The sequence below is a fragment of the Lactuca saligna genome, chromosome 7, assembly GCF_052625555.1.
Source record: "Lactuca saligna cultivar CGN05327 chromosome 7, ASM5262555v1, whole genome shotgun sequence".
Lineage (NCBI taxonomy): Eukaryota > Viridiplantae > Streptophyta > Magnoliopsida > Asterales > Asteraceae > Lactuca > Lactuca saligna.
Genome location: NC_136423.1, coordinates 23,385,810 through 23,411,394, shown reverse-complemented (window position 1 = coordinate 23,411,394; position 25,585 = coordinate 23,385,810). Strand labels below are relative to the sequence as shown.

The 25,585-nt window shown below is 29.8% G+C and overlaps 3 protein-coding genes and 2 long non-coding RNA genes across 8 annotated transcripts in view; 2 read left to right on the top strand and 3 right to left on the bottom strand.

Moving 5' to 3' along the window:
- Positions 1–709: 709 nt before the first annotated feature.
- Positions 710–2,520, bottom strand: LOC145006473 (uncharacterized). The gene is made up of 3 exons (XR_013662908.1): positions 1,379–2,520; positions 1,222–1,284; positions 710–831 (listed from the first exon to the last, which is right to left on the bottom strand). It is a non-coding gene; the product is annotated as an uncharacterized LOC145006473 (long non-coding RNA).
- A 398-nt stretch (positions 2,521–2,918) lies between these two features.
- On the bottom strand, positions 2,919–3,401 carry LOC145004302 (uncharacterized). Its single transcript, XR_013662343.1, has 3 exons — positions 3,360–3,401; positions 3,044–3,093; positions 2,919–2,956 (listed from the first exon to the last, which is right to left on the bottom strand). It is a non-coding gene; the product is annotated as an uncharacterized LOC145004302 (long non-coding RNA).
- A 3,821-nt stretch (positions 3,402–7,222) lies between these two features.
- On the top strand, positions 7,223–10,839 carry LOC145004296 (5'-3' exonuclease family protein). Of its 2 annotated transcripts, XR_013662340.1 has the most exons (19): positions 7,223–7,367; positions 7,474–7,590; positions 7,678–7,736; positions 7,858–7,917; positions 8,007–8,060; positions 8,132–8,180; positions 8,272–8,319; positions 8,415–8,480; positions 8,604–8,654; positions 8,748–8,867; positions 8,949–9,033; positions 9,137–9,218; positions 9,293–9,407; positions 9,490–9,546; positions 9,659–9,705; positions 9,790–9,844; positions 10,060–10,219; positions 10,378–10,452; positions 10,638–10,839. XR_013662340.1 is itself a non-coding variant. In XM_078963187.1 (18 exons), the coding sequence occupies exons 1-17, from the start codon at positions 7,356–7,358 to the stop codon at positions 10,450–10,452; spliced, it is 1,152 nt and encodes a 383-aa protein (XP_078819313.1). In that variant the 5' UTR covers positions 7,223–7,355; the 3' UTR covers positions 10,638–10,839. The 2 variants fall into 2 exon arrangements, 1 of the variants encoding a protein (XP_078819313.1); XM_078963187.1 differs by lacking the exon at positions 10,060–10,219.
- A 108-nt stretch (positions 10,840–10,947) lies between these two features.
- Positions 10,948–13,860, bottom strand: LOC145004297 (uncharacterized). The gene is made up of 11 exons (XM_078963188.1): positions 13,708–13,860; positions 13,301–13,616; positions 13,022–13,100; positions 12,743–12,837; positions 12,509–12,613; positions 12,189–12,268; positions 11,979–12,069; positions 11,789–11,896; positions 11,586–11,672; positions 11,426–11,494; positions 10,948–11,272 (listed from the first exon to the last, which is right to left on the bottom strand). Exons 2-11 carry the CDS (start codon positions 13,556–13,558, stop codon positions 11,129–11,131), a joined length of 1,116 nt encoding a protein of 371 aa, XP_078819314.1. The 5' UTR covers positions 13,559–13,616; positions 13,708–13,860; the 3' UTR covers positions 10,948–11,128.
- A 5,829-nt stretch (positions 13,861–19,689) lies between these two features.
- The window catches only part of LOC145004016 (uncharacterized), a 28,775-nt gene continuing 22,879 nt past the window's right edge, over positions 19,690–25,585 (top strand). Inside the window, exons 1-2 of one of the 3 annotated variants that reach the window (XM_078962922.1) lie at positions 19,691–20,574; positions 24,475–24,690. In XM_078962922.1, the coding sequence (XP_078819048.1) occupies positions 19,877–20,569 (693 nt within the window). In that variant the 5' untranslated portion in view covers positions 19,691–19,876 and the 3' untranslated portion in view covers positions 20,570–20,574; positions 24,475–24,690. Of the gene's footprint in view, positions 20,575–24,474; positions 24,691–25,585 lie in introns of those variants that run through there. The other 2 variants (XM_078962921.1, XM_078962923.1) reach the window with 2 other exon arrangements.

Here is a 25,585-nt window from a genome sequence, read left to right as displayed (position 1 = left end):
ATTGCTGACTTCGATGCTGCCACATCAAAGGCTGGTAGATGCCCAACTTAAAACACCAAAAAAATTCATGTCAATTATGAAATGAAATTATAATTAATTAGACCTTAAAAAGTCAAAACAAAATTGTTAGCCTTTTCTTATTAAAGTCAAAACAAAATTGTTAGCCTTTTCTCACTCAAGAGAGACATTTGATTGGGAAGCAAAACATGGCAAGTTAGGTGGTTTAACCATAGCAAGAGGTTAGGGAGTCACCTATAAAAATAATCACAAAATTAAAAGAAAGTAAGGTAACTACATCATTAAAATAAGAGAAAAGTAGAAGTTAGATTTGATGCTATTGTAATAATGAAGATGTAAAATGTTGAATAAAATCAATATTTTGCCTTTCCTAAAGATAATCGTTGATTTAATCATCATTAAGTGTGACCACAACACATTTATTATCGTTGTTGCTTAAATACATATGAATTTTCCAATATATAACAAAGTCCTTAGTGAAAGTACATTTGGTTTTTATAACCGATTATTTAGAGTTCAATTCAAGCTTACAAAGGCATGCCATTAAGATTATGAATTTTATTCAGAAACCAAGTGAAATTGGGTCTATCATGATGAAACAAATTCACTTGTTCACTCACCAAAGTGTTGAAAGGGTCAAAATCTGGAATATGAAAATAAAACATAAAAACTATAGTTCAAAGTCAATAAGTGGCAGATTGACGTCTTCTTTCACACTAAAAGCAGTTGCATCAATAATTTCAACACGAACCCATGTGTCCATTGGAAGTCTCATTGACTAGATGACAATGCTTCCCTCCTTCATTGCATCCCCTACCAAAATAAATTCAAAAATCACATTTTTTTTCATTAAATGGTGGATAAAAATCAAAATGCATACCAATAATGAAATATCAAAAGAACTAAGTGTATCTTTTTCTCCACAAAAATTATTCATATTTTTGACATTGAAAGATTTTAGAGATATTTGATTAACTAAAGACACTTTCCAACAATTATAGTTTCTTTCAATGGATGGATAATAACTATCCCTTGATATGTTATATTCTACCTACAAAGCTTCCAATCAACATAAATTACTAATGAGCAATATTAGTATTTTAAAGAAATGGGTAAATAAGACATTATCCATTAAGGTAGGACATGAATGACATCACCTTCAATAATAAGAACTAACTATAAAAATATAGTAAATGTGTATACCTTGAAATTTAAGGGTGTATAATTCCTTTTAGGACCTCCTCGTCAGTCGCATATGCAGGTAGACTAAAGTATCATTGGACACAAAAGAAAATAGTCAGTCACGTGTGTAAGAAGGTGTGGACGCTTTTTATCATCCTTATATAATAAAGAAAATTACCATTTAGTAGCAGCATGTAACATGCCATTTGAGACTGTTGTAGAACTGCAAAGAAGAGTACTAACACCAATGTTGCAAAAATTCATTACACTTGTTAGAAATAATTTAATAAAAAATAAAAAAACACATGAATATTTTTAAACCGGGAATCAAAACTAATACAATACAACTTATTATGTCATGTCTTGTGGATATGATATGAGATGAGAGTAACCTGGAAAAAAATCAAGATGATTAGATGTAGTATGTATCTCCAAACCCAATTCTTGTAGAAGTATGTCCTACGGATGGAGTTCATCATGTATGTTAAGCCCAACAGATGTAATCCTTTGGTGTTTCAGGTAACTTTCTTTGAGGAGCTTCTGATAATCAAGCTGATCCAACATCTTTAGGTACAAAAAGTGAAATCAAATCATAATATATAGAGTAATTAATGGTATGCAAGACTAATTGTATGAAATAGAGTCTATAGATCATTTATCTTGGACGAAGGTGTTTTAAATGGAATTTTTCCAATTTTTTTTTTAGTTAGTATGGGAAAACAAAGGAACACGTTACGATACTTATTATTTGAAAATCATTTTAATTGTTTGTGTAATCATTAATTGGTTTGGCCCTAAAACCACATAACGCACGCCCCTAGAAACTAGGTGTGGCACTGTAATGCAATTTACATGTCCACAACCAATTGTAGTGGTGCTTAATCTCATAAAGCTAAGAATAAACAGAAGGTAGATCATCTTCAACACTTTTGGGATAAATCCTTTTATCTGCATTCAACAATGCTAACATGTTGTGAGAAATGCAGTGTTGTAAATGAAATATGTCTCTCATTTGAGCAGCAATAATAACCAATAAATAAGGACCATAAATCAGGAATTGAGGGGTGCTCTTCGTCATTTTTTTTCACTATTAGACATTTCTACGAACACTTAAGTGGTGTTTGTTTTTTCTCCGCATATCTTCTTGGCCTCTTTTGTCTGCGCGATGCAGACCACACACAGACATTAGCATTCACAGAATGTTTGTTTTTTTAAAGACTGCAGACCTAAAAATGCTTGTGCGCCCTCTTCTTGACGCAGATGTGGACCATAGATGTTAAAAAACAATATTACAAAAAAGTTGATTTAAATCTGTTAATTATTTACAACAAAGTAATAAATATATTAAAAAATCACTTTGTAGTTAAAAAAATCAGTTTATTTAAATTTTAGTTTATTTTAGTAGTCTACAGATGTTAAAAAACAAACAAACTTTTTTTTTCAGACTGCAGACGTTTGGTTCACATCTTCTGCTGTAGAGGTCTACAGATGTGCTCCGCAAACTGGAAACATTTTGCCTACAAAAACAAACAACACCTTAATGTGCACTTTTCTTAAATTTCAGTGTCATTCCTATGAAATCATTCCTTGGCAACCTCTCGAATTCCATCCTAAGATAGACGTTTTAGGAAAAAAAAAACATATAAAACACAGAGAATAGTAAAAAGAATACAAACTCATTTTATGAAGATTATTTGAAGAAGACTTCCATGGTTGAGATGAAATTGAGAAAGAGAAAGAGAGACGAACTTTACACCTACACCAAATCAATAAAACAAATTAACAACAATTGATTAAAAGTGTAACAAAAAGAACGAAAAAAACCATAATAGGAAGACATCACCTGATATTAGTCTTTAGTAGAATGTGGGTTTTATGTACCAGATTCCCCGCCTACAAAAAATGTAGATGACATCATATATAAACAACCACAAACACGATGAAAATAAAATGAACTGCAGATCCGGTGCTAATTTACATAGGTAAGGAATTGTTTCAAAATCACATTTCCATCAAGTTATAATTGGAGATGGTTCCTATTAAAGAACTTAAGATCAAAAATTAATGATTTACCCTAAATCAAAAATACGATCATCATTTTCAAACATACGAGGCTCAGAAAAAGAGGATGAAACACTGTTATAAATGCAAACACCCACTGATAGGATATGCCTTCCAAGTTGCCTTGCCAAAATGCGACCTTGAAGTTCAACCATCATCGAGAGTGCATATTTTTTTCACAAGAAAAAGTCATCATCAACTCAATCAATGTAAAGAAAAATCAAAATTGGAACCCATTAAAGGAATTACCGGTCAATGATGAACACCAAAACCCGTCAAAGGAAGCAATCAAAACCGCAACCCATCAAAGGAGACATTATATAGCGATTTGTCGATTTCTATAGAGACAAGGAAATTCATTTTGCTGCACAGAACAAGAAGAAAAAGGCTGAAAGAAGGCGAGGACAGCCCATCGGCGGTGGCTTATCGGAAAAATGTTGGGAGAGACAGAGAGATAACGATGAGAGAGGCGATAAATCTTCATATGAATGGTGCGGTAGATGAAAGCAGTAGAAGGCGATGGGAGTAAATACAACTGATCGGCCAAGAAAAGCGGTGAAATGAGTCTTTTTAAAAAATTAGGCTTCTAAGGGACAAAAGCTACCAAAGTTTGGAATCTTATGTGGCAAAATTCTAAAGGATATAAAGAATATTGTTCCTAACTTCTTTCTGCATTACTATATATATATATATATATATATATATATATATATATATATATATATATATATATATATAGTAATCTCTATCTTTTCTTTACAATGACATCATCCAAATCCACATGATTCATGATAAATCGTCTATCTTGAACCATACTCATTTAAACTCATCTTTTTAACTTACGTTGATTAATTGTTTGATTACTTGAACTCTTTGCTTATCTAAGAAGATTATTTCATGTTTGGTAATTCACTTACAACTAAACTGCATGAATGGTCCCTGTGGTATGTCGAAAATTGTCACTTTGATCAAAAAATGTTTAGACTAATACCAGTGGTCCAAAGTTTTCATTTTGTTGCGAGTTTGGTCCAATTTGTTTTGACTTCTTATAAAACGACGATTTTGCTCTTTAAATTTTCATTTTCAATTTAGTTTTTAAATTATAAGAACTAAAAAAGAAAAAAAAATTGTATTATCACCCCCACCCCCTATATTTCTCTCTCTTGTTCAGAAAAAAAACACCACCAGATTCTGGTGGCTATTCCGATGACTAAGCATTCCGGTAACAAGAAGATTCTGTTGCCGGAGACGTTTTTTTGACAACAAACCAAAAGGGTGCGACAACTAGAAGGTTTTAAGGATATGGGAGTGATTTTCGAAGATGAAGATCGATGAAGGTTTCCAGCAACAAGGAACCAATCACCAGAGCAAACAGTTCTAGATACGTCTATCCTGTTTGTCGTATTCCGGTAGCGATAATTATCAATGAGATCGAAGCAAATGTTTGTAGAGGCGGTGGCAACGCTATAGTTTGTATATAGATGATGGCATCATCTCGCTTAACCTTTTCATCATCATTCTTGTTTCACCACATACAGAGGTAGAATAACTCGAGCCACCGACGGAGGCAACATGGAGTTGGTGACGAACGACCTTGGGGTTCCGAAGTCGATAAAGATGCTAATAAAGGCTGAAGGATCCGATTGCGGCACTGGAAAGCCAAACGACACAGACACAAATCGCAGATCCGACGTCTGATGTTCAAATCTTCGTCATCGATGGTGGTTTGGATGGTTCGACAGACGATTGATAACAACAGAAGGGAGAAAAAGAGAGTGATGGTCGTCGTAGCAGCATAAAGAAAGAAGCATGGTGGTCTTCGGCGGTTCGGATCTCAGTTTTTTTTCTCCGACGAAGTCGGTGCCGAATAGTTTTAAGGTTCTGGCAAAGGTTTTGATGGTCGGACGATGGCAGTGCTCCGACTGCTGGTGATAGTTGTTTTTGACATAATGAAGAGAGGGATATGATGTTTATGTGTGTTATAAAAAAAAACATGTGGATGTAATAGGTTATATTTCTTTTTCTTTTTGGTTTAATTTTTAATTAGAAAATACAAATTTAATAAAAGATAATTAGAAAAAGAAAATACCAAGGGCAATTCCATCACTTTAGAAATTTTCAAAATAAATTAGACCAAATTCACAACAAATTAAAAATTTTGGACCTCTGGTGTTAGTCCAAACATTTTTGGACCAAAGTGACAGTTTTCAACATAATATGGACTATTTGTGCAATTTTGTCTATTCACAATGAAAGAGAGATTAATGATGAAATATATTAGAGAAAACTAAAGGTGAGTATGGCAATCAATGTTTGGAAAGCCTAAAAGCTTTTAGGTAACTTTTTAAAATTTAATCTTTTTTCATTCTACGTTATTTATATTTCAAGAAAATGTTTATGGTTTTACGTTTGGAGCCAAAAGAAAAATGATGAATCTATTTAAATTTATTTATTACAATTAAATGAAAATGTATGCTCTTAGTTTGCAATATCCTATTTTTTGTTTGATTGGGTTTTCGTTATCGGGTAGTTAACTAATATGATTAGAAAGTTATATTTATTGTTGGATATATGATTGAATTTTTTTGACAACATTATGTGGTATTTAATTCTAATTTAATTAAAAGAAAATGTAAAGAAACGAAAACAAATTTTAGTTATAACATCTTCGTTATTATTTTGCATTTTTTGTTTTGTTTTAAGAATTTATTAATATTAGATGCATGTGATATTGTGATATATCCATATTTTAATGGCTTTCATATAAATAAAGGAAAATACGAGTTGACTAAAATATCAAACACATATATCAAAAAACACAAATAACAAAACCTTAAACTTAAAGAAAAATTTATAACAAAATAACACAATGGATGTTTATGTATAACAATTAAAATTATGAAAATATAACAACTAAAAAGAACTTATGGAATTTCTCTAAGTATTTTGATCCATAAATAAATATAAACACTCCATGACTATGGTAATCTAAAGCAATAAATAAATACATATAATCTTATAAATAGTTTATTGTATATATGTATATATATTTATATCTATCTATATATTTATTTTAAAAGAGGTCAACTTCCTTACACCGTATTACTTTAAAACTCTCATGTTTTCTCAAATTCTTTTTAGCAATCATGTTAAATTTACTAATTACTCCTTAATTTAATATTTGAACTCTTCAAATTTCAACTAATTAACCACTATCATTAAAAAAAATTAATTTTTGATCTTGAAAATTGGGATGTTACAAAGAAATTTGTTGTAAAGGTCGCGAGTAGGGTGTTCTTTGATTTGTTTAGTTTAGTTTTTTTTCTAGGACTTGATTTTGGATTTTTTCATTCAAGTGTGATTTTGCCTTTTTTTTTTGATTTAAGACCAATAGGACAAGTTGAAAAGATTTTAGATTTCATTTATAATTTTGTGAAACCATAGAGACCAAATTTGCAGTTTGGTTTAATCGTTATATTTACTCTAATAAATGAAGTTTTTGTTTTGCCACATGTCACATTCTTATTTAATTTTCCAAATGTTATTTTTTAGTTATTTTGAATTATTTTTTTCCACATGTTATTTTATGAGTTTTTTTATATTTTATTAAATTTCATATAATATTTAAATGTAATAATTGCAATAAATATAGTAAAAAATACATATCAATTTCATTAATGAACTTACATTTTAATTTCAAAATTTTCAAATTAAAACTCATTAGTTTCTTTTTGTTTATTTATTTAAATTTAAAAGATAAAAGAATTTCAATTATAATAATTCATTATTTTTTATAAATTCAAAGTTTTCAAATATTTTGATATATATATATATATATATATATATATATATATATATATATATAATTTTTAATTAATTCATTTAATACATAAATCTCAAATTAATGTGTATGTACATATAACATGTGAAGGTCTGAAGAGTAATAGTTCCATAGAAAAAGGGGTAAAGAAAAATGTTCTCTACATATATGTGCAGTCGGAAGAGGCGGGAAAATGGTAAAAACCCTAGTTCGGATTGAGCATCGGTCGTTCCACTCGTTAATTTCTACTTGATTTTTCCACCAATCCACGCAAATGGGGATAAAGGTAGTTATTTTCCTAGAATCTGATAATATTTTCTTGTCGATAACATGTTTGATTCTGGTAATTTAAACTGTTCTGAAATTTTTTTTTGTTGAATTTGGGTGTTTAGGGTTTAACGAAGCTTCTAGCGGACAATGCCCCGAAGGCCATGAAAGAGCAGAAATTCGAGAGTTATTTTGGTCGGAAAATCGCCATCGATGCTAGCATGAGCATCTACCAGTTTCTGGTACCCAAATTCTCGTTTCCCCTTCCCATTTCAACATAAATCACTATACGTATGTGTTATGCTTCATATGAATTGGATCTATTGTAGATTGTCGTCGGAAGAAGTGGGACAGAAATGCTGACTAATGAGGCTGGTGATGTGACTAGGTAAGTGTCTTAAACGATTTTTCATCTCTTAAACATATTAATTTCGGATGAAAGATCATTGAATTCATATTCTAATCCACAATTTGGGTCTCATTTTTACAATTTGTTGTATGTATAACAGCCATTTGCAAGGAATGTTCAATCGGACTATTAGGCTTCTGGAATCTGGATTGAAGCCAGTGTAAATCCATATTTCTTTCCTTCTTCTTCTTTTTTAATCTTTCATTTCTTCATATGTATGACCAATTTGACCTTCCTCTCCATATCTAGCTATGTTTTTGATGGGGCACCTCCCGATTTGAAGAAACAAGAACTTGCAAAAAGGTAACCTAATTCTTGTTTTATCATAACAAATAATGTCAATAACGTGACATAGTTTTAGGGTTATTACACAGATACTCAAGGAGAGAAGATGCAACAGCCGAGTTAGATGAGGCTATTAAGGTAATTTCATGACTTGTTTCCACTTCTTTTATGTGATCTTCATATTTTTTTACTTATCATTATTATTTTTTTAATCTCTTTACTGTTGTAGGCTGGCAATAAGGAAGACATTGAGAAATTTAGTAAACGTACTGTGAAGGTCTCTAATTATCTACATGTTTTTCTTTAATGTTTATTTAATTTTTAATTTATTTAAGTTATAAACTATAAAGAATTGTTTTCCATCTTTTTTAGGTAACAAGACAACATAATGAGGATTGCAAAAAACTTCTAAGGCTTATGGGAGTGCCTGTTATTGAGGTAACTTTTTATTTTTTTTATTTTTTAAAAATTATTATTGAGAAAATAACATGACAATTATGGAAATGGAATGAAAAAGTAAACAAGGGTAAATTTGTAATTTTATTTCTTATGGGAGTGTAGGCCCCATCTGAAGCAGAGGCACAATGTGCTGCTCTTTGCAAAGCTGATAAGGTAATGTATACGTATTTTTTTCCATATATGCAAAACAAACATTTATTTTATTTTATTTAATATATTTAATTATAATAAATAAATTTATTTCAGGTGTATGCTGTTGCCTCTGAAGATATGGATTCTCTTACTTTTGGAGCACCAAAATTTCTTAGACATTTAATGGATCCTGCTTCAAGAAAAATCCCCGTGATGGAATTTGACGTTTCCAAGGTTTTAAATTAAAAAAATAAACAAAAATTATTATTATTATTATTATTCTTTTTCACTATTTTTTAACTAATTTTATATCAGGTTTTGGAGGAACTGAACCTTACAATGGATCAATTCATTGATCTCTGTATCCTTTGTGGATGTGATTATTGTGACAGTATTAGAGGTTGTTAAATAAATATATAATTTTTATAAATTTCTTATTTTTTTTTTTTATTATATATATATATATATATATTTATTTGTTTATTTTTATTTTTAAAATTTAGGTATTGGTGGGCAGACAGCTTTGAAGCTCATTCGTCAACACGGGTCAATAGAAACTATCCTTGAAAATATAAACAAAGAAAGGTTCTTTATTTATTTATTATTTATTTTAAAAAAATGTTGGAGAATGTTATTTACGGTTTTACCCTTGTTGTCAGATATCAAATACCTGAGAATTGGCCATATCAAGAGGCCAGACGCCTTTTCAAAGAGCCTTTGGTTTGTGTTGATGATGAACAGCTTGAACTTAAATGGACTTCTCCAGATGAAGAAGTGAGATTCATATTATAATAACAAAAAATAGCAATGTACTTTAAAAATTCTATTTTTTAATTTTAATTTTTTTATTTTTCAGGGTTTGTTAAACTTCTTGGTGACTGAAAATGGGTTCAACAGTGACAGAGTCACAAAGGCAAGGACACCAAATGATTTTACTCATTATTTATTTAAAAAAAAAAATATTTTTTGTATTTATTTTTTCTAGCTCTTTGTACATGTAATTAAGTAATGTATTTAAATAACAGGCAGTAGAGAAAATAAAAGCTTCCAAGAACAAGTCGTCACAAAATCGGTAAAAAACTTAAAACCTGATTATTCATTTTTTGCGTATGCATTCTTAGTTTTTAATTTGTATTTTTTGCTTTCTTTATACCAGATTAGAATCATTCTTTAAACCAGTTGTTAGCACTTCTGTTCCCATTAAGAGAAAGGTACGATATCCTTTTCTAGTAGTTGAATTATTTTAATGTATTTTTATTTTTGTGGAATCATCACCAGTTATGTTTCTCTTAAATAGTTTTAGCAAAATTGAGGTCTGATTATTTTTTTTCCTGCTTGAGTAGTTAATAGAATAAGTTGAAAAGAAATAGAAAAAAAAAGGTGGAACATCGTTGCATAATTACGAAATTAACCCTTTGGCTGTCAGGATACTAAATGCGTTCTTGGATCTTCAAAACAAGTAACCAAGACTAAGATATTAACTGGAAAGATCATAAGCAGATTTAGTCCTCCAACTTTAAGTCTGTGTTCCAAACACCCCCTGATGTTATCCAAAGGTGTATGCTTTGGCACATGAAGCCAAAATGGTGATGTTTTAAAATTTAGCCGTGTTTTTTTAATGGTTTTGAGAAACTAGTGATTGACTTAGGCCATTTTTTTTTCCCAATAAAAACTTATTTGAGAAAATGCTGTGAATGGATTTTTTTTTTTTTTTTTTAATAGTTTATGACGTTTTTTGGGACAGGAAACGAATGAAAAAGCTGCAAAAGAACCAGCCAACAAAAAAGCGAAGGGTGGAGCTGGTAGAAAAAAGAAATAGGTTCGTTTTTTAATTTTATTTCACCAGTATCAATTTAGCCATTAAATTATTATATTATAATCTTCATAAAATATAATGATTTGGTGGCTAAATTAATAAAATTGTGAAAGCGTAAGTGTTTTTTTTCCATCTTCTTAAGTGTTTCATTTATCAATGAGATTGAGATTTCTTTTCTACACTTGTAGGTGGTGCTTCTGTTGTATGCTTGATGTCCCTCCAACTTTGATGATTTTTTTTTTTTAATATTTTGTTTTGTAATATTAAGAAGTTTCTAGTTTCTATGATAATTTCGCTCTAAAATCGAGGTATCATGTTATCGTTTACTGAAACAACTTTTTTTTACATCAGTAATATTGACGTCCGTGTAGAGTAAAAGTGTACTTTGCATGTTTCTTTCTCTATGATTCATAATATGTGATTGCATGTTAAATATAGCAATGCTAGGAAACACTTTTATAAAGCAAATTCTAAAGTACGTATATAAACAAGGTTGAATTTAAACAAAAATAAAATAGTTTATTAGTTTCGGGCACAACTAATATTCTAAATTTAACAAAATCCAAATGTCCACTCTTCAAATATAATGTTAAACAAAAAAAACATCCAAAAAAATACGCATCACAGATGCTAATAATATGACATGATATATCCATCCTCTTGTTTTTGATTATTGAAGTCATGAGGATCCTTGAAGCAAGTCGTTTTTACTTTTACCTTTCTTCATTTTGGCTTTCACCCGTGATTTTGACACCAATGTTTTTACCGTGTTTGTAAAATTCCCAACCGCCATAATTATCAGAAGAACCCCACACGTAACCACCTGGTTATAAATATAATTTTTTTTAACAGATACCGATTCTGATACTAATGGGACAAAATTTGCATCTTTTTTCAAATGTGAAAAAGACGTAAATGCCCTTCTCATTTGTGTTATCGAAAATACAAGAATGAGTTGGAATGTGTAATGACATACCTGCCACTCAGAAACGACACCAACCACTGCGGTTTTAAGCAATAGCAGACCCACGTATGCTTCAAAAGCCTACGAATAGAAGATAAGCAAAGGGTAAATTTGTAAATATGATTAAACAATGAATTGGAAGTAGTAGGTTAGTATTTAAGCAGAAAATGACCTGTAAGACAAAGAGAATGGGGTATAAAAGCCATATTTGACCTTCTACTCCAGCAGTTTCACCCCACACAACATCCATTCTTCTAGCCTGCAAATCAAAATCAAGTCCTTAAAGATCCTTTTTCTTTTTAATGATTTTTAGGGTCACATTTAATCTATCTTTTTCTTTGTATTTAAAAATAAATAAATAAATTATAACAATACCTTTCCCAATGCTATACGAGTATAGAGCCTTTGGCGTTGGTATCTATTTTGTAAAAGCATTGCAACTCCTTGCATGATTGCCCATTTCAAAAACAATTGTATACCTTTCTGAAAAAATTAAATAAGATTAAAATTTAAACACTCAAACCTAAAATTAAATGAAACGAAATAATTTAATTAGTAATTTAACCTGTTTCTGGGAGCAATCGGGTTGCCTTTCTATCTCCCATGTGAGGCTGATGAGCGCCATAAGCATAGCACAATAGTGATGATATATCCACCTGAAAAAAAAATAAAATCAAGAGGGCATTTTCGTCTTTTGCACAAATGAAAGATCAAGAACAAGTCTGTCCTGTCTAACATGTGGGCCCTAGAAACATTTACAAGGAAAAATTATTACCATGGACGAATGTCACTTCCATTAACTCTCAAGATATTCTCTCTCAAAGCCAACCCTGTGTAGAGAAAGAGCAACCACGCCTGAAAAGGGCACACTTGTAATTTTCAATGATGAGGATGAGGAGGGCATTCGTGTCTTTTGGATAGAAAAGAGATCAAGATTCAAGAACGAATCTTTCTCCCATAGTTTTGGTTTGAGACAAAAAGATTTGGAATTTTTTTGTCTCTAGTTCAGTGCATGTCAAACACAGTACAACCTGTTGTGTGTCCTGTGTAACAAATGGGATACGGAAGTGTGATGAGAAGAAGAACACACATTACCTGGTACATCTGAACAGGTAATGCAGGAAAACATCCATTCCATACCCATGACCTTAGAAGCAGAAGCAATGATGGGAAGAAAAGAAACAGATATGCAGTTCTATCCTGTTCATAGGGAACCAAAAAGAAAGGAAATAAAATTCTCTTGTTATTTGTTTAAGAGGAAATAGATTTCATATATGTGTAGATGGAAGAGGTTTAAGATGTTATATAGGTGGGGATTTTAGAACTTACTCTGAAATTATTGTATTCCTCTTTCACTTTCAATTGAACATCCTTTCTGGTAGCATGAACATTTATGGGACCAAGAAACATCTTCAAAAATCTTCCTGTAACCAGACAACACCAATTAAACATTTTTTTTAGCTCTATGGAGTTATCAAAGTTTTCTTCAGTGTTTTCAAAATCATTCCAATTTGAAATTGGAAAGTATGAATTATCAAAAAGTGGTGTGACTAGTGTTCTCACAAGCATAATAGTGAGGGATTAAATTAATTAATGGAAGCAAATCACCATAAGATTTGCTGGGAAGAAATGCAGCTGCATCTCCTTCACTCAACGTATAATTCGCTCTAGTTAGCTCTTCAACCAACTGTGTGAGGATAAAACAATCAATCAACTACAACCCAAATAAAGGATCCATTTTTATAACTAAAAAACCTGCAAGTAAAGCTGTCCACACAATAATATCTTCAATTTGCAACGAAAAATCAGTATTTATTAGCTTAAATACACACAGTAGCTTATCGAGAGTGAACTAAATAAGAGTCAATCAAACAAACATGGCCTTACTTTTTCGGCATCTTTTGGATCCAAATTCCCTTTCTTGACGGAGGAAGCAATGTATGAATGGAGCCTTTTGATACTTGAATCTAGAGCTAGGGCTCGTTGCCTTAGTGAAGCTTCCTCCTGTGAATTTCGAGAAATTAAAGTTGCCGCAGATTCCTGCAACTCTTTACTCTGTTCCACGATTCTACAAACTTCTTCCGCCGCGTTTCTCTCAGACGAGTTATTATCACCGCCACTGACGGTGGCGGTGGAGTCTCCCATCTCGAACAGATCAACGATCGATCGACTTTCTACCCAATTTTCACTGAACTGATTGCTTCTGCGTTTTTATAGTTATCGAAAAACTATGCGCCTGATTCCGTGATTAATGAATCGAATAACAAGGAAGAACACGAATAGAGAAAAAGTACCGGGAATTAAACAGGGAGGGGAGGTTTCCGGCGAGGAAACGGCGACGACGGTGGCGAATCTTAAGCACACAATCTGATAGTTAAAGTCGTAATTTATAGTATCTCCGATCTCGCGATATTCATCACCACATAATTCAATTAAGATTTTATTTCCATATATTTCAATTATGGCAAACATAGGGTCATATTTGACAAGTAAACTAACTTTTTAAAAAAAACTATGCAGAATAGTTTTTGAAAAGTTTTATATAAATTTCTTAAATATATCTTTAATCAATTATAATTTTTTTTTTTCTAAATGTTATTTTATATTTTCAACTAGTTTATCATATAACTTTTTACCAAATATAAATTTTATAGGTATCTTATAAGTTTGCAGTCTATAACTCACCATAACAAGGTAAGCAGCTTTGTCTGAGTCGTTTTTTTAGTTTTTTAGTTAGTACGTCAAACATTACATATAACTTATAATCAATTATCAAATACCCAGAAAGAAAATTGAAAAATAAAAAAAGCTAAAAATTATGGAGGGTGTACATGAGAATTATACTAGAAATGATGTCAAAAACCCTTGTGGACCCCGACTCTCTGGGACCCATTCTCGTATGAAGGTATTTTTTATAATATTTTAAGGTTCGGGGGCAAGGATATGTTTTGTCCCTATTTAGTTTCAGGGGATAGGCGCTCTGTCCCTAATGCCCCATGGGGGCCTTAAGATTATTACCCTATATTTAACTATTTTATTTATAAAACTAGTAAATAAATTTTGGGTAACCAGTATGTAATATATATATATATATATATATATATATATATATATATATATATATATATATATATATATATATATTTTGTATTTAAATAATTAGTGTAATTTTTTAATGTTAAACGAAATAAACAAGTAAAAATAGGGTTAATATGGTTAAATGAGGGATTTCAAGCCAAACATGGTTAACGTGGGATTCAAGAGGAAATAGGAAATTGGGATGGTTATTGAAATTTGAGGGTAGGATCAAGGGCAAAAACACATGGGGAATTTGAGGCCAGGGGTACATGAGAATTCGACAATGGAGGCGGGGAGGTTATTTTTGCCCCTGTTTGGCTCCATTAACATCCCTAATTTATAATGCCCATTTATTAAAGAAAGTAATTGCTTTAACAAATAGTAAATTATATGAAAAACAATGTTGTTAAGATCGAAATCCTAGATTAAGATCATAAGAACTTACAAAAAACTATAACAAAAAAACAACCACTAATCTCAACAAAATCGTTTTTGTAACAACATCAAACCTAAGTTCTTAGGAGCCTAAGATGGTTCATTCAAATCTTAGCAATTCTCTTTCATTTGGTCTTAGTGACTAAAAGGACAACTTTAATTTTTTTTTAAACCTTTGAAAAAAACATCACACACATTAGTTAAATAATCCAATGCAAAAACTAAACAATTATCTTTTCAAGTTGCAAAAGCCTCATAGATTCATTTGCAAAGCTCGGAATCTAACATCCCAAATCACATGAATCCACACAAAGCCTCCCTGCTTTGTCCACTCATAAAATATGTGAGCAAATTGAGGTCAATAAACTTATCTAACTCATTTGAACTCTAAACACTCGATACATGGCCATATGGAAACAATGCAACAACCGACTGATGCCCCATAGACAATATATGAAAGTTCTATAATGTATGTGTTTAGTATACAATCCATGTATTTGTTTAGATGTGCAGAAAGTCCAAAACAACATTTGACTTTGCCAAATCTGTTTCTAACAGTTCCAAACTTAATTTTAACGACTTAAAAGTGATTATAGTGGATCCAAAACATGTTTTAAACATGTAATAACATCCTTAACTTAATTCAATCATTAACATAATACATTATCCCATAAATCTCAAATTTAAACATTTAAACTCAAATGAAGGATATGGGATGTTTGGGGGTTAAGAGATACCAAGACTAATCCCTCAACTTATATTTCAATCCTAAAAGTTAATATTCTTACAAACAAAATCCAAAACCTAGTTACATATCTTAGAATGGATAACACACACTCCTTGCTACACTTATAATGCGTGGTCGATACAAAGCGTTTGAGAGCTTCTGGTATTTGATAAAACGTTATGTTTTGAACAAAAAATCTCGTTTGACATCACAAACTTTTAGTGTTTAGTTTAAACAAAACTCTTAAGATTCAAAAGTTATCTAATGTAGCATTTAACAAAACGCTATCAGTTACTAGCTAACCGCTACCAGCTTGTTTTGGCGAAACGCTTATAAAGTATGCATTTCGTTCTTAATAGGACTTGAACAACATATGGGCATATTTCCACCAAAACTAGACATGTTACCAGTGATGAGGCTAGATATAAGGAAGATGGGTCTTAGGACCCACCTAATTTTTTTTAATTTATCTAAAATTTCTATAGAAAATTTTCAAGGATCTACCTTAAAAAAATTTAGGATGTACATTACTTATAACTTTTTTTTTTTCCTTAAAAATTTATATAGAAAAATATATATAGAAAAAATAATGAACCATTTGGTTTTCTATTCTAGACTCACCAAAATATGTTTAGATCAAATAACATACCTTAAGTTCGATGATTAAAAGGTTAAGTGACATCCACAAGATTTAAGCTTCAATTCCAACCAATCAAATAATTAATTTTAATTTTAGTACCTTAAATTAACAAACATTGAAAGTTGAATTAATTACTCGTATATAATTTAATTTAAAATAATTTTATTTAATGAGAAGTACACTTAAAAGAGAATGAAAAAGATGAATCGACCATTTATTGGTTGTCTTTTTTGGGAAAGAGAATGAAACCTCAGCCAAATTTATTGGCCGATTTGTTGTAGTATATTTCGAAGACATTTTGTAAGATATACCATATTTTAGAAAAATGACCACTTTTTTATGTGAGTACATTTTTGATAATAAAATTCTAAACATATCATATTTCACAATAACCTTTTCTTTTTATAAAAACAACTGTGCGCAAGACAAATTTTGATATATGTAACGTTTAATATGTGTCTATGTTAATAATGACAACTAAAATTTAGAGTTCGAGTGATCTATTAAGACAACAATTTTAGACAAGTCATATTTTATATGATGAATTTTGATAACAATGTAAACTTTGAAATACAATGTGCTTATTCGACATCCACAAATTATTTGATATGATAATATTTTATGATGATGAAACATTTTAATATGTGAGTAGATTACGTCAAAATTAACTCCAAAATATGAGTAATATTTTGTGACAATAAACTAGTTTAAGAATGACCAATTTATATTTTTAATTTATATAATGTGACTATATTTTAATAGTTAAAGTTTACAAGAATTTATCATCATAAATTATTTTATAGGTTAAACTAGTAATGAGTAATCATAAAAGAAACACAAATTCAACAAACAAAAATAACAAAACAATGCAAGATAAAGAAGAGGGGAAAGTTAGGTGGGGGAGTCCATAAGAACAGAAAAGTTAAAAGGATGGTGGTTGTGACGTTGATCCATTTTTAGATTAGTTGAGAATAAATTTATAAATTTATTGTTTTTTTAACTAATTGGTTAGATCATGTTCAAGTAGTATATTTTAGACTAATGCCAAGTTTAGTCCCATTCGAAGAAAGGTGGTACAAAATTGAATAAAGACTCACACTCGATCTTTTGTTCTGCCAATAAAAGTGAATGCTCTATTCTTCATCATATCCCATCATGTCTCGTGTATCAAACACAACATTATAGAAATTAATGAGTATTTGATAGTTGCTGATTGAGTCAAGACATATATCCTTAAATCTGATCGAGTAAAAGACATATAAGAAGAGTTAGGACTGAGCCAGAAGCTTTTAAGTGTAATATCAAACAATCTGAATCTGGCTGAATCAGATTCAACCTCTTACCAGACTCAGTACGAGACATATCAAACAATCTCTAAGAATCGTTGAAGTTGCTATGTATTCTCCCCCATGTTTAATTGTCAATGGGGGCTTATGAATCGGGGGATATCTATGTGTGCCAAAAACATGGTACGATAACTGATGTGTTCCTTGCTCGTAAGAGGTCCAAAAGTGAAAAATATGTTTGGTTTTGTGCGGTTCTTAGTGGTGGATAAGGTGGATGTTCTTACCCATAATTTGTGTTCTTTACGGGTAAGTAATCACAAGATTTTTACTTCTTTAGTCATATTTGAAAGTAATTTGAGTTTTGAATCAATCATGTCTAGTGGGAGGTTCAAAAGTGCAACAACTTTCTTTTAATAATGGATATGTTCAAGGAGATAACATAACTATCAATTTTCTTCCCAACTATTACTTATGCTATTATCGTTTTTAAACTTTCGAACTATGTAGAAATCATATACTCATATATAATTAATGCATGTTTGGTCAACATATGCAAAGTGCTTTATTATTTATTTTGGACACTTTTGTAAAGTAGTGTAATATTATCTTTTAGATTTAGCATTTTTTGTTCATGATGAATCACATGATAAATGAATTCCTTCTATATGCGTTAATATCATGTTAAACAACTTTGTTTCTTTCATCATCTTTTCATCTTGTTTCCTTTAGTATATGTTTGGATAATTTTCATCTTGTTTTCTTTATTATATTTTTGGATAAATATGGCTTTTTTTTTTCGGTATTGAAGTTACTTATGTATGCATCGATTGTAAGCATGGCCTTGGAAGGAACAAATCAACTTTGTTTTTAGTTAGAAAATTTTGTGTTAACATGGTATTACCACATAAACATACAAGCTATTTAAATATGTTTTTTTTATAAAAAACTCATATACGACTTAATCAGACATTATACGACTTAATCAGACATTGACTCAGATCTCACTCAATTAACAATTATCGATCAACCCTATGTTTTGTATCCATGTATCACTAGATTAAGGTCATGTATATTTTTTTTGTAGTAATCATCCTTATATATTATTGAAAAAGGCTATTAGCGTGATCTTGTAAATTAAAAAAAAAAAGTCCAATTAAGTAAACAAAAATAATATAAAATATAAGATTGAAATTGAAAAATATGGTGTATGCAGAGTGAAAATATTTTGGGTGATCCCATTGACATGGATGGGAGGTAGTACACATCTGATGATGCCAGTACCCTTCAACTTAAGGCTGACATTATGGAAGCAAAACTCAACACTCATTGCATTTTTTATTTTTTTATTTTTTTTATTTTTTAAAGTAACGTTTTCACGTTTAATATAATTTTGTATATTTCAAAATCTTATAACTTTTTTCGCGAAAGATTTCTTTAACTACAAACTATTTTTTGCAAAACATAACTAAACTCAACTCAATTGACCCATTCACGATTAAATGATTTTATCTATTTGATCAATTACTTTTTATAACATAACCTAAAATCCTAAATTAACCTATCTATATTCAAATTCAAACTAACGAATAAAAGTATAATTCTTTTAAAGTTATACAGTTAATGTTATAAATGGATAAAAAAAAAATTTCCCCACAAAAATCGTTATGTAAGAAACTAATATAACGGTAGTATATATATATATATATATATATATATATATATATATATATATATATATATATATATATATATATTTTTTTGAAAACACATAAGAAACACCAAATTATATAAAAAAGAATTTTAATAACAAAAAAAAAAAAAAAAAGAAATTGAGATAAAAATCCCCTTAGTATAATGCATGCATGAGCAGGCCTGGTTTATGAACAGTTATTTCACATGAAACATCACTCTCTCTGAAAGCAAAACCACCCACCAAAGTCCCACTTCCACAGTGAATCACTTTAATCTTTAACCTCATAGATTGCTTCTTCACAGAGATGGCAGAAAAATCGACTAATTTGGAAACTAATTTATATAAAAAATACATCAAAATGGACAGATTTTATACATGTGAATGTTCAAATTTTGTTTCTAGTGTTAAAAAAGATAAAGGAAATTGGTATAAAAGAATATAAGTGATTCATCTGTACATGCATTGTTTCATCATCAAATTGATATAGTACTATTACCATATCTAAAACCCACATCACACACAGATACACACACTGAGTGTGTGACATAAATGAATATATGCAAAGAGGGTTTTAGTTTTAGGTAGCTACCAGTGAGATTTGAGAATGAGGAAAAGCAAAGGAATTGGAGAGATAGTTGAAGTAGAAGGAGGTGGTCGAATCGTTAGGTCACTCAGAAGAAAAGATCGCCATAGCAAAGTCTGCACATCGAAGGGTCCGAGGGATCGGCGTGTTCGTTTATCGGCAAACACAGCGATACAGTTTTATGATGTTCAAGACAGGCTAGGTTATGATCGACCCAGTAAAGCCATTGATTGGCTCATGAAGGAAGCGAAACCAGTGATTGATGCGCTCGAGAATGATCACCATGAGCATGAGTTGCTTACATCTGTTGTCGATACCTCTGAGGCATTTCATCGAACAGGTGGTGAGCGGAACCAGGAGATCTCCACTCTCGCGAAAATCAGTGGTTTTGATGACTACCCAATGGGGTTAATCGATTCAAGAAACAAAAACCAGGAAAAATCGATTGAAGAAGAAGAAGAAGAAGTTATAACCCCGATGGATTTCACGTGGAATCCGAGTTACAATTCGGGAGATGGCTTTGCGTTTGTTGATAGGGAACCCCTTCAGTCCAGTTATCCTACACTCATCCATACATTCAACAATGCGTTTATAGATGATGACGAGTTTTTGGGATTTAATTTTCAGCAGGAAAATCATCTTCAAGAGGAGGAAAATTGCAACCTTGTTTCCAAAACCCGTCGCTCCTCTGCCACTTCCTATCAAATTCTCTGAACAAGGTAACAAGCTCTCCTCCTCCTATACAATTAATTTACAGCTATTTTGTAAAAAAATAATAAAAAATTATATTTTTCGTAATAATAATTTCGCATTATAACAAAAATAATTCGCAATATATAATAACTTATATCTTAAAGGATGATGTTAAATATATGTATAATGTTTCAGTTCCTTATAAGGTAATCAGGCTCCATCAATACACTCATAAAGTTTATTGAAAATTTTGTGAACTAACACTTTTTTAATACATAATAATTAATGATTTAAAAATATATTGTACAATATGAAAAAAAAATTGTGTTGTTATATATGGCAAATTTTTTTTTGTTATCTATCAATCAACTCTGTTTTTTAACAACACATCGTATCTTTGACCTAAATAACACTTATGTCCATACAAAATGTCATTTCATATGAACTTTGACAAGTTGTATGTCATCTCACCAACATGTATGAGTATGACCTTTAATCCTACTCATTTTCATGTCGATCGCCATATTGCAACATTGCAACATGTTTAATAATTGAATTCATGTACTTCACTTCTAAAACAAGTACACTATTTGTGTTTGTCGATCATTATGACTTTTTATATGACATGTGAAGTTTTATATGATAAATTTCAAGTTTAAGACCACCTACTCCCTTGGAATGATGTTGAGCTTTCTTTCGATTATGACATATCATGTTTTGTGGTAGTCTTCTCACTTCTCATTACAATATAAACACTGTTTAAAAACAATATCCACTTACATAATAACAAATAATTTTTAATTTTTAATAATTATTTTAATTATATATATTATTCAATGAAATATTATCACCAATATAGTTAAATAGTTCAGATAAAAATAATAGTTATTAATGTATAATATAATCAACAGTGAATGGGTCCTAATTCTTCCGTTGAAACATTTGATTATCAAACTAGAAAAAATAATGCTTTGACATTTATACCATTAGTTCTTAATATGTAAATAATTAAGAAAGAGAAAGACAATTCTAGACTTGTGGTGGCTATCGCTTCGATTAAAAGATTGAGAATTACGTGACTTCCTTCTATCTTATCATGATTTACTAGACATAATATAACTTATGGTTTCTCACAAATACGAGGGGTTGCAAATGTTCATAAAAAATTTCATTGGTAGGAATGTCAACGGGGCAAACGAGACTGGGATTGCATCCCTTGCCCCTGCCCCCGAAATCTCCATCCATTCCACCCCTGTTCCCGCCCCCGAATTCCCCTACTAACCCTTGCCTTCGCTCCCGTTCATCCGCCCCCGGTTGATTTTGGACTACCTTATTTGGGCTAAAAAAGTTCTTGTTTGGGCTAAAAGAAATTAATTTTTAGGTAACAAATAAATATTTATAACATATTTTTAAATGTTACAAAACAAATTAAAAACATATTTTTTATTGAATTTTTGTACGTAAAAATCATCTAATTGTTTATTATATTTATATAACTAATATATATCAATTTATATAATTTATTAACGGGCACCCACAGGGGTTTCGGGATGCGACTACCAACCCCCGCCCAGCCCCCGAAATTAAAACGGGGTTAACCTTGCCTTCGCCTCGGCCCCGTCTCTGATTTTTTTCAACAAATGCTCCCATACGGGACGTAGCCATCAGGAGATCGGGATCGCATGAGACTTTTTGACATCCCTATTCATTGGTGTTCTTCACGAAGCAATGGTAACAGACGACAATGGCAACGGTAGATGATTTAAACATTAACAATGACAAAAATATGAAGAAGTGAAGAAGGAAGAAGGAGGAAAAAGGAAAAAGGAGTGTTGTCTTTCATTTGGAAACAAGTTCAAGTGATTGTTTTCTCTCTCTCTCTAAATTCAAATGAAGGCATTATTGTCGGTATAGTTAAATTTTCTGTGGATAAATAAAAAGCCTCAGTGAAAAAATATACTCCGATAATAAATACTTAATTTAATTCAATATCTTATATATTCAATTAAGTTGAGTTATAACTTATATGATTCATTATTATGTTATTTATCTCTTTAATCTTATATATATATCAAGGTTGTCAAAACTGGGATCTTATCTAGGATCGTTTTTTGGTTTGCAAGATCGGGATCGGGATCTTAAGATTCCACAAAATATAATATAATTTTAATTTATAATATTTAATCATGAAAAATATTTCAAACATTTAATTTTTCGTTTAAAATTATAAAAACTTCAAAATATTAGTCATAAGTCACAATAAAAAATGATAAATAATAGATTGGTAAAGGGTAAAAGACATAAGGTGGTAAAAAAAATTCATTTGCAAAAAAAAAAAAAAAAAAAAAAAATCAAAGGAAGGTAGGATCGAATCGGATCTCGATCCTACGATCTTACGATCCTACCTGCGATCCTACACCAAATACGATCATTTTACGATCCTGATCGTTTTTCATACATAGGATCGTAGGATCGTACGACCCTACGATCAGGATTACGATTTTGACAACAATGATATATATATATATATATATATATATATATATATATATATATATATATATATATATATATATATATATATATAAGATTAATGAAACCAATGAGCTTTAATTTGAAGAATTTTGAAATGAATAGGTAAATTTAATGAAATTAATATCAATATATTACTATGTTTATTGCAATTATTACATTAAAATATTATGTGAAATTTGATAAAATAAAATAAAATAACATCATAAAATGATATGTGAAAAAAAAATTAATTCAAAATAACCACAAAATGAATGTCTTACAAATAGCAAAAAGAACCTTCATTTATTAGAAATGATTATTACTCATTACATGAGAATTGATTTATATGAGTCTACTTTCCTTGTTAAACCATATTAAAATTTCTTGGATCATTGACATCGTGTGTATATATATATATATATATATATATATATATATATATATAATTTCATTTTTGATTTATAACATAATATTTCTAATAATTTTATTAGATAAAAGGATATTAACTAAACATTTTCAAATCATAAATATTTTTAAAATTTTCTTCTCAAAATTAACTAATTACTCTATTTTTGAAATGTTTTATAAAGCTTTCTCATCAAATCTGTTATTTTTGAGCACATATAATGTTTATAAATTTAAAAACCACATATCAGAACAACATTAAATAAAATCAAAGTCCACATTACACAAAATTAGGATAAATACTAGCTATAATAAATCTAGAATCCATACAAAATTTACATTACACAAATTTAGGATAAATACTAGCTATAATAAATCTAGAATTCATATTTCGTTTTTATTTCATTCCACAACATAATGAATATAACTATAAAACAATAAAAGTACCATTTAACCAATAAAAAAATTAACAATATTTATTATTATAGATCGTATAACATAAGTTTATATTGTTTTTTTTTTTAAGAGCAAGAAAGTTGTTATTATAGAAATCTAGCGCGCGAGTAGGTAGACGAAAATTACTGTAATTAAGGGTTTTTATTTATTTATTTATTTATTTTGATCTAACCAATTGAAGTCGTATTAAACATGCATCATGTATAATGATATCTAATTGTATAATTTTGGTCTGAATATTAAAACTTGAAAATTAATTGCAACTTTTCACGACTAAAAATAGAATTAATTCGACATATTTATTTGTTGCTAGCATTAGATTTTGTAGAGTATATTGCTCATGATTTGAATGTTTTAAAATATTTATAATATCTCTAAACATTATATAAAAACATCACTAAATCTCTACTCAAGTATTCAGCAGGAATCCAACTCCAAGTGACTTGTTAATACATGCCTTTATATGGTAGCACATATATTTAAATTATACTTTATAATATCATTTATCGTCTGTTAGATATAATTTTATGTAGTGACTAACTAAACGATAGTTTATGTCCTTTATTCCAAGGTAACCAAGACCATGCCGACAAAGACAGAAGAAAGATATCGACATTATCTATAATTATAATATATGTGGTTAGTATTTAATTTGCATCGTAGATCTGAATATAGTGAATCTAGCAGTCTAGCTAAATTTGTTGTGTAATGGTTTATATATAACCGGTTTGTGTTCTAAACGTTATATGTTCTAATGCTTAATTGAATGGCTTGCATTTTAAACAATTAGGGTCAAACCAGAGTGATGAAAACAGTTAAAAAGGAGATTGAATGGTCGAAAATGTTGTGTATTATTTTGTTACGTAATGTACAAGTTATTATGATACAAAAAATATTGAGGTTTATTTGTTGTCCATTGGTAGAATTAGAAGTGGTCATACACTCATACTTTCATCATACCTATTAATTTATAAATAAAAATATAAATAAAAAGTTGAGATTCGATAGATACAAAGAATTAGAATTGGTCAAATGGAGTTTTCTTGTCACAATTATTTGGATCGGATCCACCTCCAAACACTATTTAATTTTTATCAAAATATTTTATACATGATTATGTATAAATATCAGTGCTAATGCATGTAGTATTATTACCATTTTTTTTTTCGTGAATAAATGAATATTTTAGGGAGGTTTTTTACATTATATATTAACTACTAGGTGTAAAACACATTTATTACATGGGTTGATTAAAAAAAATAAAATATTAAAATATAAATAATAAGTATTTTTTAAAATAAAATTTTGAATGAAAAAATAAAGAAACATATTAATTGAAATTTATTATACTATTTATTACATTTGATACTTTACGTATATAAGTATAAGATTATGTAACTTTTTAATTTTAAAAATTGAAAAAAACTATAAATTGATATGAGGATATTATTTATTTAAAAAATATCACAAAATAACAAGTGTCAAAACTCATTAGAGATTGATATATGATAAAAAAACATTCATTTAATAGAAAGGATTTGATGAGGTTAAATTAGTTTAATGTCACCTTATACATTCACTGTTTAAGGTAATCATACTTATATACATACCTAAACACAGGGAATCAAAATTTGATAAAAATGCCTATTTCTAAAAGAAATA

Excerpts from the sequence above, each read along its gene's own strand:
- LOC145004296 (XM_078963187.1), top strand. Across the intron at positions 9,408-9,489 it reads GGACTTCTCCAGATGAAGAA|GGTTTGTTAAACTTCTTGGT; the intron begins GTGAGATTCATA and ends TTTATTTTTCAG. Across the intron at positions 9,547-9,658 it reads ACAGTGACAGAGTCACAAAG|GCAGTAGAGAAAATAAAAGC; the intron begins GCAAGGACACCA and ends TTTAAATAACAG.
- LOC145004297 (XM_078963188.1), bottom strand. The coding sequence starts at position 13,558 with ATGGGAGACTCCACCGCCACCGTCAGTGGCGGTGATAATAACTCGTCT. Across the intron at positions 12,070-12,188 it reads GGAAGTGACATTCGTCCATG|GTGGATATATCATCACTATT; the intron begins GTAATAATTTTT and ends TTTTTTTTTCAG. Across the intron at positions 11,273-11,425 it reads GTGTCGTTTCTGAGTGGCAG|GTGGTTACGTGTGGGGTTCT; the intron begins GTATGTCATTAC and ends ATTTATAACCAG.